General features: G+C 50.6%; 1 protein-coding gene across 1 annotated transcript in view; it reads left to right on the plus strand.

Annotated features, from left to right (window-relative positions):
- CSMD2 (CUB and Sushi multiple domains 2) overlaps positions 1-13060 on the plus strand; it is a 313956-nt gene that overhangs the window by 205113 nt on the left and 95783 nt on the right. The window contains exons 24-28 of the mRNA XM_038758637.1: positions 4226-4441; positions 6991-7179; positions 10095-10264; positions 11225-11381; positions 11992-12183. Coding sequence (XP_038614565.1) covers positions 4226-4441; positions 6991-7179; positions 10095-10264; positions 11225-11381; positions 11992-12183 — 924 coding nt within the window. The remainder of the gene's footprint in view (positions 1-4225; positions 4442-6990; positions 7180-10094; positions 10265-11224; positions 11382-11991; positions 12184-13060) is intronic.

A 13060-nucleotide genomic window follows, 5' to 3' on the forward strand; every position in this document is an offset into this window, starting at 1 on the left:
CTCAGCACACCACGGGGCTAGCCTGGGACAAAAACCAAGGTCACCTTACTCCCAAGCCCACCACCTGCCCTCTTGAAATATCCATCTCAAATTTGACGTCGAGGACTGTCATTTTTCCAAAGCGCTATCAACATCAATGATCTCACTTCATCCTCACTGCATGCTCAAGAGTTAGGGAAGGGAGGGGGTTGTTATTTCCATTTTACAGAGTAGGAAACTGAGGTCCATTGGCCTGGATCTCTTCTCCTTTTAATGCTGAATTGCAATGTCGTCCTCCATCCTGAGGAACTGGTTGTCATGGGGGAAGGAAGAGGCGGCGGTTACGGGGTCCATGGAACAGCACTGGCAACAATAGAAAGGGTCGGAGTAACAATTTAGGTGTCAAGACTATGAGTTCATCTGAAAGCTCATTGTGGGCAGAGAACATGTCCACCAACTCTATTAAATTGTATTTTCCCAAGCGCTTGGTGGTCTGCCTCGAATGTCTATCCTAGAATTATAAGGGGAGCCAAGGGCAGAATCACCTTCCTTGATCCGTTCCTAACCATCAGAATGGGCAGTTCGCAGTCCTAACATCCCCCTCTGAATCCCTAACTCTTCCTCTAGTAAGCCCCATTCTGGATCCCTCGTCTTAGAATTTATCCAAAGCCCTCTTGGACTTGTTGAAATTTTCAGGCTGCGGCAGTGTATTCTCTTCATCCTCTGTCCATTGTGCATTAGTTCATTATGTCTTCAGTGGAGCCCTGATGGATTGTGAGGGGCAGGAATTATTCTCCCCATGGTACAGATGGGGAGTTCGAAGCTTAGAGAGGGTAAGCGATGGGCTCATAGTCACACAGCAGAGTCTGCTGCTAGATTATGCTGCTGAAGGGTCAGGCTGGACACTGCTGCTGTCTAGAAGCAAGTGAGTCCTCTAGCTAGTCAGCCGTCACATGGTAAAGATGCTGGCGGCCAATCAAAGAATGTCATTTCTGTCCTGGTAACGAGAAACTGAGGCATCCTTGGACCCTGTAGCCACCAACCCTAATTGTTCCTGGATTTTTTTTAATATTCTGTATCTGCACTAATATGAGCAGTAAAACATTTTCCAAGAGAGATAACCGAGTTGTAGTTTAAACAGCTTTTCTCAGTGCCCAAAGCCCTAATTGACATTAGAAGCTAATGGGCTATTAGGTTCCTCTAAAAAAATCTATTTCTGAAGCACATGCATGCCAAACAGAACATTTTTTCTAAATCCAGGCAATATGTGCACATTTTTACTGGGTGGATACAGTGGCAATTAAAGGGCTGCTGTAGGTTTGGAATTAGGGAGAAGTGCAATATTTTCCATCTGGGCCACATATGAATTCCTCCTTGATGAGCTGCTCCTGAGATAGGGGCACACTTTCCCAGCTTTCAAAGCAGGATGGGGCCTAGCAGAAAGCACAAGGACCACGTCCTCATAATAATAAATGTGGTGCTTGTTAAATGTGCCAAGCACAGTAGTTAGCACTGGGGTAAATACAAGATAATTACGTGAATACAGTCCCTGTACCACACAGGGCTCACAGTCTAATCAATCAATCAATCAATCGTATTTATTGAGTGCTTACTGTGTGCAGAGCACTGTACTAAGCACTTGGGAAGTACAAGTTGGCAACATAAAGAGACGGTCCCTACCCAACAGCGGGCTCACAGTCTAGAAGGGGGAGACAGACAACAAAACAAAACATATTAACAAAATAAAATAAATAGAATAAATATGTTCAAATAAATAAATGGAGTATACAAACATACATACATATATACAGGTGCTGTGGGGAGGGGAAGGAGGTAAGGTGGGGGGGGAGGGAGAGGGGGAGGAGGGGAAGAGAAAGGAGGGGGCTCAGTCTGGGAAGGCCTCCTGGAAGAAGTGAGCTCTCAGTAGGGCTTTGAAGGGAGGAAGAGAGCTAGCTTGGCGGATGTGCGGAGGGAGGGCATTCCAGGCCAGGGGTCGACGGCAGGACAGGCGAGAACAAGGCACAGTGAGGAGATTAGCAGCAGAAGAGCAGAGGGTGCAGGCTGGGCTGTAGAAGGAGAGAAGGGAGGTGAGGTAGGAGGGGGCGAGGTGATGGAGAGCCTTGAAGTCGAGAGTGAGGAGTTTTTGCCTGATGCGTAGGTTGATTGGTAGCCACTGGAGATTTTTGAGGAGGGGAGTAACATGCCCAGAGCATTTCTGCACAAAAGACGATCCGGGCAGCGACGTGAAGTATGGATTGAAGTGGGGAGAGACAGGAGGATGGAAGATCAGAGAGGAGGCTGATGCAGTAATCCAGTCGGGATAGGATGAGGGATTGAACGAGCAGGGTAGCGGTTTGGATGGAGAGGAAAGGGCAGATCTTGGCGACGTTGCGGACGTGAGACCGGCAGGTTTTGGTGATGGATTGGATGTGAGGGGAGTCAAGGATGACACCAAGGTTGTGGGCTTGTGAGATGGGAAGGATGGAAGTGCCATCAACAGTGATGGGAAAGTCAGGGAGAGAGTAGGGTTTGGGAGGGAAGATAAGGAGTTCAGTCTTGGACATGTTGAGTTTTAGATGGTGGGCAGACATCCAGATTGAGATGTCCTGAAGGCAGGAGGGGATGTGAGCCTGGAGGGATGGAGAGAGAGCCGGGGCAGAGATGTAGATTTTGGTGTCATCAGCGTAGAGATGATAGTTGAAGCCGTGGGAGGGAATGAGTTCACCAAGGTAGTGAGTGTAGATAGAGAACAGAAGGGGGAACAAGAACTGACCCTTGAGGAACCCCTACAGTAAGGGGATGGGAGGGGGAGGAGGAGCCCGCAAAAGAGACTGAGAATGAATGGCTGGAGAGATGAGGAGAACCAGGAGAGGACAGTCTGTGAAGCCAAGGTTGGATAGCATGTTGAGAAGAAGGGGGTCTAAATCTAAGACCCTCTAAGAGGGAACAGGAATTGCATCCCCATTTTTCAGATGAGGAAACTAAGGCAGAGGAGTTAAATGGCTTGTCTAAGGTCACACAGCAGGCAGTTGACAGACCCAGGATTAGAACCCAGGTCCTTTGACTCCCAGGCCTGTGATTTTTCCACAGGGCCATGCTGCTTTTCTCTCTTGCATTAATCACTTAGGATGGTGCTGTGTTCACAGGAGATAGACAGTACTATTGATGGATTGATTGTATTACTGATTAATTAATACAGAGGGCCCCAAAGGGGGCTGCCCCCCACTGAACAAGACTCAGAGTGGCTATTGTGCCCCCACTTCCTTATGACCCAGTTCATTCCCATAGACCACTGGAACCACTGACCCCTTTTTTCTTTCTTTTCTTTATGGTATTTGTTAAGTGCTTACTATGGGGCAGACACTGTTCTAAGTGCTGGGTTAGATACAAGCTAATCAGGCTGGACACAGTCCCACATGGGGCTCTCAGTCTTAATCCCCATTTTACAGGTGAGGTAGCTGAGGCATAGAAGATATGTGACTTGCCCAAGGTCACACAGAAGACAAGTGGCAACCCCAATATATTAGCTATTGGCCCTGCCTGCAGAAACCTGGGAAAAGAAGGCTAAGGAACAGATTTATTGAGTCCTCATGCCTGGAAAGGGTTTATGAGAGGAGCAATTCCCCATGATCAGCTGTTCTGCATGAATCAAGACTGTGAGCCCCATTTGGGACAGGGACTATGCCCAAACTGATTGTCTTGTATCTATCCCAATGCTTAGTACAATGCCTGTCACACAGTAAGTACTTAACAAATACCATTTAAAAAAAAGAATCAGAGAACTGAATAAGAGGAGATAAGCTTTGACTGCAGCCAAGTGAAAGATGGTTTAAATATATGGAATAAATTCCTGACTGACAAAGACAGAGCACAAGGAAAGATGATCAAGGGAGTAGAATAAGCTCCATCTCCATCTCTAGAAATATTTTCCAAATGAATTGCCATTGGGTGACCTGAAGGACTTAGGCCTGGAGGGAGGGGATTGGGACAGGTGACCTCTTGAGTCTTCTCTGTATACTGCAAGCTCCTTGTGGGCAGGGATCTTGTCTACCAACTCTGTTGTGTTGTACTCTCCCAAGTGCTTAGTACAGTGCTCTGCACACAGTGAGTGCTCAATGAATACCACTGATTGATCGATTCCAGTTCTGAAAGTCAATGGGGTCAGTGTCCTAGTGGACACTGAGCCACTGTCATAGTCTTTCCCCCCATTGCCCAACCCCCTCCCCAAACCCTCACCCTGCCACAGGTGTCTTCTTCACTTTTCACACCTTTCACCTGGAGAGTGGCCATGACTACCTGCTCATCACAGAGAACGGCAGCTTCACCCAGCCCCTGAAGCAGCTCACTGGCTCCCGCCTCCCGGCCCCTGTTAGCGCAGGCCTCTACGGCAACTTCACCGCCCAGATCCGCTTCGTCTCTGACTTCTCCATGTCCTACGAGGGATTCAACATCACCTTCTCAGGTAAAGGCCGTGGCTGCACCTTAACCCCAGGATTCACCACAGGCTTACTGTACACCAAGCCAGGTGCTCAGTGCTCCAGGCAGACAAGAGACAGGCATCCTAAAAGGTAGGGAGGACAGGATTCCTGTCCCCATTTTACAGAGGGGCAAAGAAGTGACATGATTTACCCAAGGTCACACAGCAGGTCAAAGGCAGATCCAGAATTTGAACCCAGGTCTTCTCACTCCCAGGCCCTCTCACTCCCAGGCTCTTGCTCATTCCACTAGACTGAGCTGCCTTGTGTTGCTTGAGAGCCCCTGAGGTGGTCGTTTTTCACTTCCAGGAAGCCTCCTCTTAGCAAAGCTGGGTGCTAGCAGGAGAACCCCTCCCATTCTTTGGCGAGGGGGATTAGGGTAGAAATAAGGGGCAATTTCCGTAGGTTGGAAACTGAGGGGATTAAGGGAATCTCATTCCTGGGGAATTCTTTTAATGTTGGACAGAGCCTCACCTACCTAACCTGGACAAACTCTTATCTTTGTTTTTTCTTGTGCTCTTCTAAAGTGTTCAGTATAGTGCCCTGTACATGGTACATATTCAATCAATTCTACTGATGGATTGCTTGATTCATTGATTAGCTTCAGCCCGGGGTGGAGGAGACTAGGTGAACTCTGAAGGTTTTTCCCATAGCTTTTGCTGGCTCTGTCTTCCTCTGGGATCCCTCCCTACCAAACATGAGGTATCACCAGAAGCACATTTATAAACCTTTGGCCAGTACCACCAGGGGCCAGAATTGGGGGATCTTAACCCCTCCAAGTGAAGCCTGATCCATCTGTGCCTTCCTCTGCTAGACTTACAGCTTCGACCCCTCCCTTGCCAGCCCAGAGAGGGAAGTGAGTTCCCACCCCAGCCTGGCACACAGAGGAGCCCTTTCAGAAACAACTAGGAACTGTCTGGGGAGGCTGGTCTAGTGGATAGAACACAGGCCTGAGAGACAGTGTACCTGGGTTCTAATCTCAGCTCCTCCACTTGTCTGCTGCATGACCTTGGAAAAGTCATTTCACTTCTCTAGGCCTCAGTTCCCTCAACTGTAAAATGGAAATTAAAGACTGTGAGCCCCATGTGGGACATGGCCTATGTCTAACTTGATTATCCTTTATCTACCCCAATACTTAGTACAGTACTTGACACCTAGTAAGTGCTTAACAAATACCATAAAAAAAATCCCGGTCCAGTTGGCTGCCCCTGCCCTCCTGGGCAGGCAGCTCTCCTGACTCTCAAACTGGCACCACCAACCCTGCCCAGGCCCATCTGGCCTTCATGTCCTGTCTGGAGAGCTGGACTTGCCCAGAGCAATCTCCAATGATTGTCACCAGGCACCATGGCAACTCCCACCCCCCCACACCAATTATCTTGTCCAGGCCTGCCTTCCCTCTGACCATCTCCACATCCCATGCTCAAGGTCACACCCACGGTCTAAAGAGTGGCTCTGTACACAACTCCCAGGCTTACGACTGCTACCCCCCAACCATGAGGCAGATCCCAGAAGCCCACCCCCCAACACTTGATTGGGTACTCTGTTCTTTGCTATCCTCCATACCCTTCCCTTTGAGTGAATAATCAAATCCTTCCAGACCCCATGGGTTGTGTTTTGAAAGAAACCCCTTCCCCCCTTCCCAGTAAGGAAGACTTACTACCCCAAATTATAGTGGAAGCTCCTTGTGGGCAGGGGATATGCTGTTTATTTAGTACTTCCCAAATGCTTAGTACAATGCTCTGCACTGGGCGGACACTTAATAGATACCACACTACTATGGCTACTATTCCTCCTCCTCCTCCTCACATGGGTCTGACGCAGCCCAGGTGCACACACAACTGCATTGTGTCGATGTCCTGTCACACCATGCCCAGACAGTTGTATGTCTTTGGAGTAACCGTCCCTTGTTCTGCTGTTGGAGCCAGTGTTCCGGGTCTTCAGGCTGGGACTAGGAGGCTGTGGGCCGCATGAAGAAACTGCCCAAGATCATCCAGCAAGCCACCTAAGGACATGGCTGTGATTAGACCTGGGTCTCCTGATTCCCATTCCCGGGCTTTTCTGACTAGGAAACACTGCCTTGAAGCTGGAAGGGTTGACCTTGTTGTCTTGGGGACCCTGAGCCAGCAAGTGGGTTAGAGTTGGGCCTTGCAGCCCCCAAGTTCCCCCTCAAGTTCCCCATATTTTGCTTAGCCACAATATCTTCAACTTGTCTTACTCATACCCTTTCTCGGTCTCTTTGTTTCTCTATTTCTCCCTGCCCCCTGTGCTCTTGCTCTATCTCTGTGTCTCTCTCTTTCTCCCTTTGCCCTCCTCTCTCTCCCTTTCACTCTTTCTCTCCCTCTCTTTTCTTCTCTCTCTCTGTTTCTGTCTCTCCTTCCCTCCCTCCTCCCATCTCTTCTTCCTTCTTGGCTTCTCTTTGTTTCTTTCCTTCTCTCTCCCTCCTGTCCTCTCACTCTCTTCCTCTCTCTGTCTCCTCTCACTCTCTCCATCTCTCTTTGCCTGTCTCCTTGCTGGTCTCTGTCCATGGGTCTCCCAGAGTATGACCTAGAGCCCTGCGAGGAGCCCGAGGTGCCGGCCTACAGCATCCGGAAGGGCCTTCATTTTGGCGTAGGCGACGTCCTCACATTCTCCTGCTTCCCTGGCTACCGGCTGGAAGGGGTGGCTCGCATCACGTGCCTGGGAGGGAGGCGGCGGGTGTGGAGTTCGAATCTGCCAAGGTGTGTTGGTAGGTGGTCATGTGCTTTCATTTTGCTTGGTTAATAACTTTTAATAGTGGCGGGAAAAGCAACCTCCCTCTCCACCCCGGCCCCAGCCCCATCGCCCTCTTCCAATTACTCTCCTCCCTCTCACCCCTCTCCCTACCCCAGGTTCTGCCCCATGGATTAAAGGGCCTTGAGGGCAAGCACCAAATGAGATACTGGGGTCAGGGTATCTCACTTTATCACCTTCAGGGTCCCCAGGACATGGGACCTCATGGCCCAGGGAGATGAAAGCCATCGATGAAGGCTGGGGGTTAGATCAGGGGCTGGGCTGGGCCTGGGCAGGGTCAGGCTCAGGGGCTCCTGGGAGGTTGGTAGCACCAACCTGCAGGGAGATAGTGAGCCAAGCTGTGGAACCGTTGTTTCCTGCGAGAGGCAGCCCTGGGAGTTTCTCTCCTTGGGCCATTCTCAGAATGGGAACCTGTGTCTCCAATGGTCTTAGGCTGTTGGGCAACCTTCTGACTGCTTCCTGGCCCCCAAGTGAGTGAGTGCCTCTTCAGGTTGGGGTGGGGCTCTCTGGGGCAAGAGAAGCACTTGATACCAGGAAGTTGATAAGCAACAGTTGGCTGCCCTGGGTGGATCACTGGGTAATTGATTCCTGCTGGCTTCACCCCCTGCCTCTCCTTTCCCTTTCCCCTCACCCCTTTGCCGCTTTCCCATGCCCCTTTACCTCCTTTCCCCTCCAATCCAAGTGGCCCAGGGCCCTTCTGGCCATCTGCTGCCTGAAAGTATTTGCTCAAGGATGGAAAACATGGTGAACCCCAGCTACCCCTCCAAGGGGAGCCCGGAGGAGGTGAATGGCCGGGGACGACAAGCCCGCTGTTGGGAACAGAAAGTTGGGGGGTATTATAATAATAATGATGATGGCATTTATTAAGTGTTTACTATGTGCAAAGCACTGTTCTAAGCGCTGGATGCTAACGGGTCCCAAATCATAAAACAAGGGCATGTTTTTTCCCAGCTTTTCTGGGCTGCCTGAGCTTGGGTGTCATTCACAGGGGGAGAAATGGTTTTTGACAAACCAGCTCTGGGTGGCCTGTTTCCTCTCCTATAAAAGGATAAGTTGCTCAGATCTTCTCCCAGCTGAGAAGTCTTTGGAGGGAACAGTGGGGAACCTCACATCCAGCCAGCAAACAAATCAAAACGCAACCCCTCCAGAAACCAAACACAGTCCTCTAGTCTCCCTGATGGGAAGGGTCTGAGTTTTTTTCGCAGTGATTCTGAGCCCTTCTGCCCACTCAAGCGCCTTGTGGGAACAGATCCACTCTACAGAATGTATTGGGGCAGATGTTGTGTATACATCTACATGAGAGAAAAGAGAAAACCCAGCCAGCAGACTCATTGGAAAAATAATTTGGTCTGTGCATAGTAAGTGCTCAATAAATACCATTGACTGGTTGAATACTACAATTAATAATGGTATTTGTTCAGCACTCTATGTCAACTACTCTACAAAGTCACTTAACTTCCTGGTGCCTCAGTTTCATTCATTTATTAATCTGATCATATTGAAAGTTTATTGTGTGCAAAGCACTGTACTAAGCACTTGGGAGAGTACAATATAATAATCAACAGACACATTCCCTGCATAATCTGTAAGCTCCTTTGGACAGGGATCATGTCTACCAACTCTATTGTATTGTACTCTTCCAGGCACTTAGTGCAGTGCTCTGCACACAGCCCTCAATAAGTACTATCGATTGCCTGATTTGGATTGAATACATGTTCTCCCTCCACTGTCTGCGTCCGACCTGATTATAGTGTATCTCTCAGTGCTTAGTAATAATAAATAGTAAATAATAATTGTGGTATTTGTTAGGTGCCTATTAAGTGTCAAGCACTGTTCTAAGCACTAAGGAAGATTCTAGATAATCAGGTCAGACACAGTTCCTGTCGTGCATGGGGCTCACAGTCTGAGAGGGAGAGCTGGTAATTGAATCCCCCTTTTTCAGATGAGGGAACTGAGGCCCAGAAAAGTGAAGTGACTTGCCCAAGGCCACATAATAATAATAATAATAATAATAATGGCATTTGTTAAGCGCTTACTATGTGCAAAGCACTGTTCTAAGCGCTGGGGGGATACAATGTGATCAAGTTGTCCCACGTGGGGCTCACAGTCTTAATCCCCATTTTTACAGATGAGGTAACTGAGGCTCAGAGAAGTTAAGTGACTTGCCCAAGGTCACACAGCAGATTTGTGGTGGAGCCAGGATTCGAACTCATGACCTCTGATTCCAAAGCCCGGGCTCTTTCCACTGAGCCACGCTGCTTCTCTAATAATGACATTTATTAAGTGCTTACTATGTGCAAAGCACTGTTCTAAGCACTGGGGAGGTTACAAAGTGATCAGGTTGTCCCATGGTGGGCTCACAGTTTTAATCCCCATTTGACAGATGAGGTCACTGAGGCACAGAGAAGCAAAGTGACTTGCCCAAAGTCACACAACTGACAATTGGTAGGGCCGGGATTTGAACCCATGACCTCTGACTCCAAAGCCCGGGCTCTTGCCACTGAGCCACGCTGCTCCTCTGAAGCAGACAAGTGGCAGAGCCGGAATTAAAACTCAGCTCCTCTGATTCCCAGCCCTATTCTCTTTCTAGTAGCCCACACTGCTTTTCTCAATGCAGTGCTTGGCCCATTATAAGGGCTTAATTTATGCCACAATTACTATGATCGCACTCACACCTCTGCCCACCCACACACTCCCCCTATCAGGCATCCTTACACCGGTTCCTGCCAGGGGGAAGAAGGAGAGAGGGAGGGAGGGAGACAGAACTGGGTGATGCCTGTGGATGTTGCAGCAGAGGTCCTCCCCGGCCCCTCCCCAGCGGGCCGGGTGGCCGGTAATCCGCCTCCGCCGCTGCTCTCTGTCTCCTCTCAGCTGACTGTGGCTCATCCGTGAGCGGCACCCACGGGGTCCTGTTGTCCCCCAACTTCCCAGCCAACTACAACAATGGCCACGAGTGCATCTACTCCATCCAGACCCAGCCTGGGAAGGGCATCCGACTGACTGCCAAGACTTTCCACCTCCAACAGGGTGACGTCCTGAAGGTAGAGCCCAGGGCACTCCCTGGTTGGCGGGCCAAAGTGTGGTGATTTGGGCCCTGGGTGGAGCCACAGGTGGGGGCGAGGGCATGAGGGGGCACGTGGGTTTGGGCACCCAGTCATTACAGGCCCCAGGGCCCGATCCGGGGCTGAGTGCTGGCCGATTGGCCTGGGCACATCACAGCAAGTGTGCAGAGCACTGTATTAAGTGCTTCAAAAGTACAACTCCAAGGCCGGAGGCTGTGAGGGACCTGGAACCCAGGACTCTGGACCCTTCTCCTGACAGCATGGGGGCCTGAGCTCGGTGCGGGAAGGAATGGGGAGTGGGGATGAGGGGCCTCTGTCTCTCTCTCAGTCTCTCTCCCCCTACCTCTCTCTGTTTCTATATATCTTTGTCTCTCTCACTGCCCTTCTCTGTTTCCATGTAGCTCTGCCTCGCTCTTTGTGTCTCTTTTGTCCCTGTATCTCTGTATTCCTGTCCCTCTCTGTTTCTCCTTGTCTCTATGCTTCTTTCCCATCTCTCTGTGTCCCTGTATCGCTGTCTCTCTCTCTCCCTATTTCCCCCATCTCTTTCTGTTTCCCTGTATCTCTGTCTCTCTGTGTCTCTGAGAGTCTCTGTCTCTCCCTGTCTCTCTGTGTGTCTCTGTTTCTCCTTGTCTCTATGTCTGTCTCTCCCTGACTCTCTCTGTGTCCCTTATCTCAGTCTTTTTCTGTCTCTCTGCCTCTCTGCACTACTGTATCTGCCAATGGTACTCCCCAAAAGAGTCCGAAGCAGCACAAAGTGGATCTGGGTGCGGCCAGTGGTGGGGAGGGCCTGGGAGCTCACTTGGCTGGTGGCCCCGGGGCTGCCCTGTTAGGAGCCATCACCCTGGGGGGTGGAGAATTGGAGAATGGACTGGACCCACAGCCCCTACCCCAGGTGACCCGGTTGTCGCCACTCAACCACCATCCCTGCTCCCCATCCAGGTGTACGACGGGAGCAACAATTCAGCACGCCTCCTGGGGATATTCACTGGCTCGGAGCTGCTGGGTCTCACATTGAACAGCACCTCCAGCAGTCTGTGGCTCGACTTCATCACTGACACCGACAACACCAGCCAGGGCTTCCAGCTGCAGTTTGTCAGTGAGTGTCCTCAACGGCCTCTGGCCACTGGGGCTGCCGGGACATCCATGGTAGTAGGAGTATCAGGGGGAGCAGCCTGGTAGTTTCTGTAGTCATATTAACTACTCACTGCATGGAGAGCACTGTAAGAAGGGCTGGGAAAGAATGCAGGAGAGGAGATTATACAAAGTAAACAAGTAAACAGTGCTGATGTGTACATACGTGCTGAGGATAAGAATTCGATACCTAAGTCAATTAATTGTGGAAGAATCCCTGTAGGAGGTTGGCTTCTAGGAGAGATCTGGATTTGGGGAGCACAGGAGTCTGTCTGATGTCAGGGAGGGATTTCCAGGCAGAGAGAATGGCATGACCGAAGGGACAGAGGCGGATGAGCATGGGAGACCTGAGGAACGCAAGCCAGGGAGCAGTTGAAGAGAGCTGACAGGTGAGGTGGAGAAGGTCACTCCCTGCACCAGGGAGAAGGTCACTCCTCATCTGTAACGGGCACCCAGGTGTCTGCTATCCCTCGGCCAAATTGCAATCAGCTTTGAAGGAGCAGAGGGCTCCCAGAAGCTTTGCCAGAAGTGACAGTGTCCCGCCAGTAGTTTCTTCCTGCTCCGCCCCCTCGCAGGTTTCGAACTCATCAAGTGTGAGGACCCCGGCATCCCTCAGTTTGGCTACAAGGTCCATGATGGAGGTCACTTGGCCGGAAGCTCGGTATCTTTCAGCTGCGACCCCGGATACAGCCTGCGCGGGAGCAGGGAGCTGGTCTGCCTGACTGGAGAGCGCAGAGCCTGGGACAAGCCACTCCCTGTCTGTGCAGGTACGGCTGGCAAGGGTGGGGCCCGTGGCTCTCCAGGAGGGTGCCCGTCCAGTTTGATATTGGTCCAGCCACCCCTGGGTTTTCCTGAGTGCCCGGTGAGTCTACAGAGCGCCGGGAGAGATTATCTTGTGAGAAGCAGCTTGGCCCAGTGGGTAAAGCACAGGCCTGGTAATTGGAAGGACCTGGTTCTAATCCCACTTGTCTGCTGTGTGACCTTGGGCAAGTGACTTAATTTATTTTTGCCTCAGTTGCTTCATCTGTAAAATGGGGATTGATCGTGAGCCCCATGTGGGTCAGGGACTGAGTCCAGCCCAATTTCCTTGTATCCACCCCAGAGTTTAGTACAGTGACTGGTACATAGTAAGTGCTTAATAAATACCATCATCATCATGATCTTGCGTTTTCCCTAGCGTTTAGTGCAATGCTTGGCACCTAGTAGGTACTTAACAAATACCACCATTATCGTTATATTGGGCTACCCTCTGTGAACTTTCAATCTGTTGAGGAAGGCTTAGGGACTTGGAGTTGTTCATCAGGGAGACGAAAAGGCCGAAGGTGACTTGGTAACTGACTTCAAGGCCTTGAAGGGATTTTCCCAAGGTGGGTGCAGACTGGTTCTCCTCATCGACAGAGGGCTGGAAGAGGAAAGGCCACAAATGACAATGGTGTGGGCATTTAGTAAACACTCACTATGTGCTGAGCGCTGGTGTTGAAGCAAGATAAGCAGGTCAGACACAGCCCCTGTTGCACGTGGGACTCACAGTCCAATGGGGGGAGAGAGCAGCATCTCATCCCCATTTTACAGATGAGGAAACTGAGGGATGGTCAGGTACAGTGACTTGCCCAAGGTCACACAGCAGGCTAGGGGCAGAGCTGG

The sequence above is a fragment of the Tachyglossus aculeatus genome, chromosome 16 (genome assembly GCF_015852505.1).
Source record: "Tachyglossus aculeatus isolate mTacAcu1 chromosome 16, mTacAcu1.pri, whole genome shotgun sequence".
NCBI classification, from domain to species: Eukaryota; Metazoa; Chordata; class Mammalia; order Monotremata; family Tachyglossidae; genus Tachyglossus; species Tachyglossus aculeatus.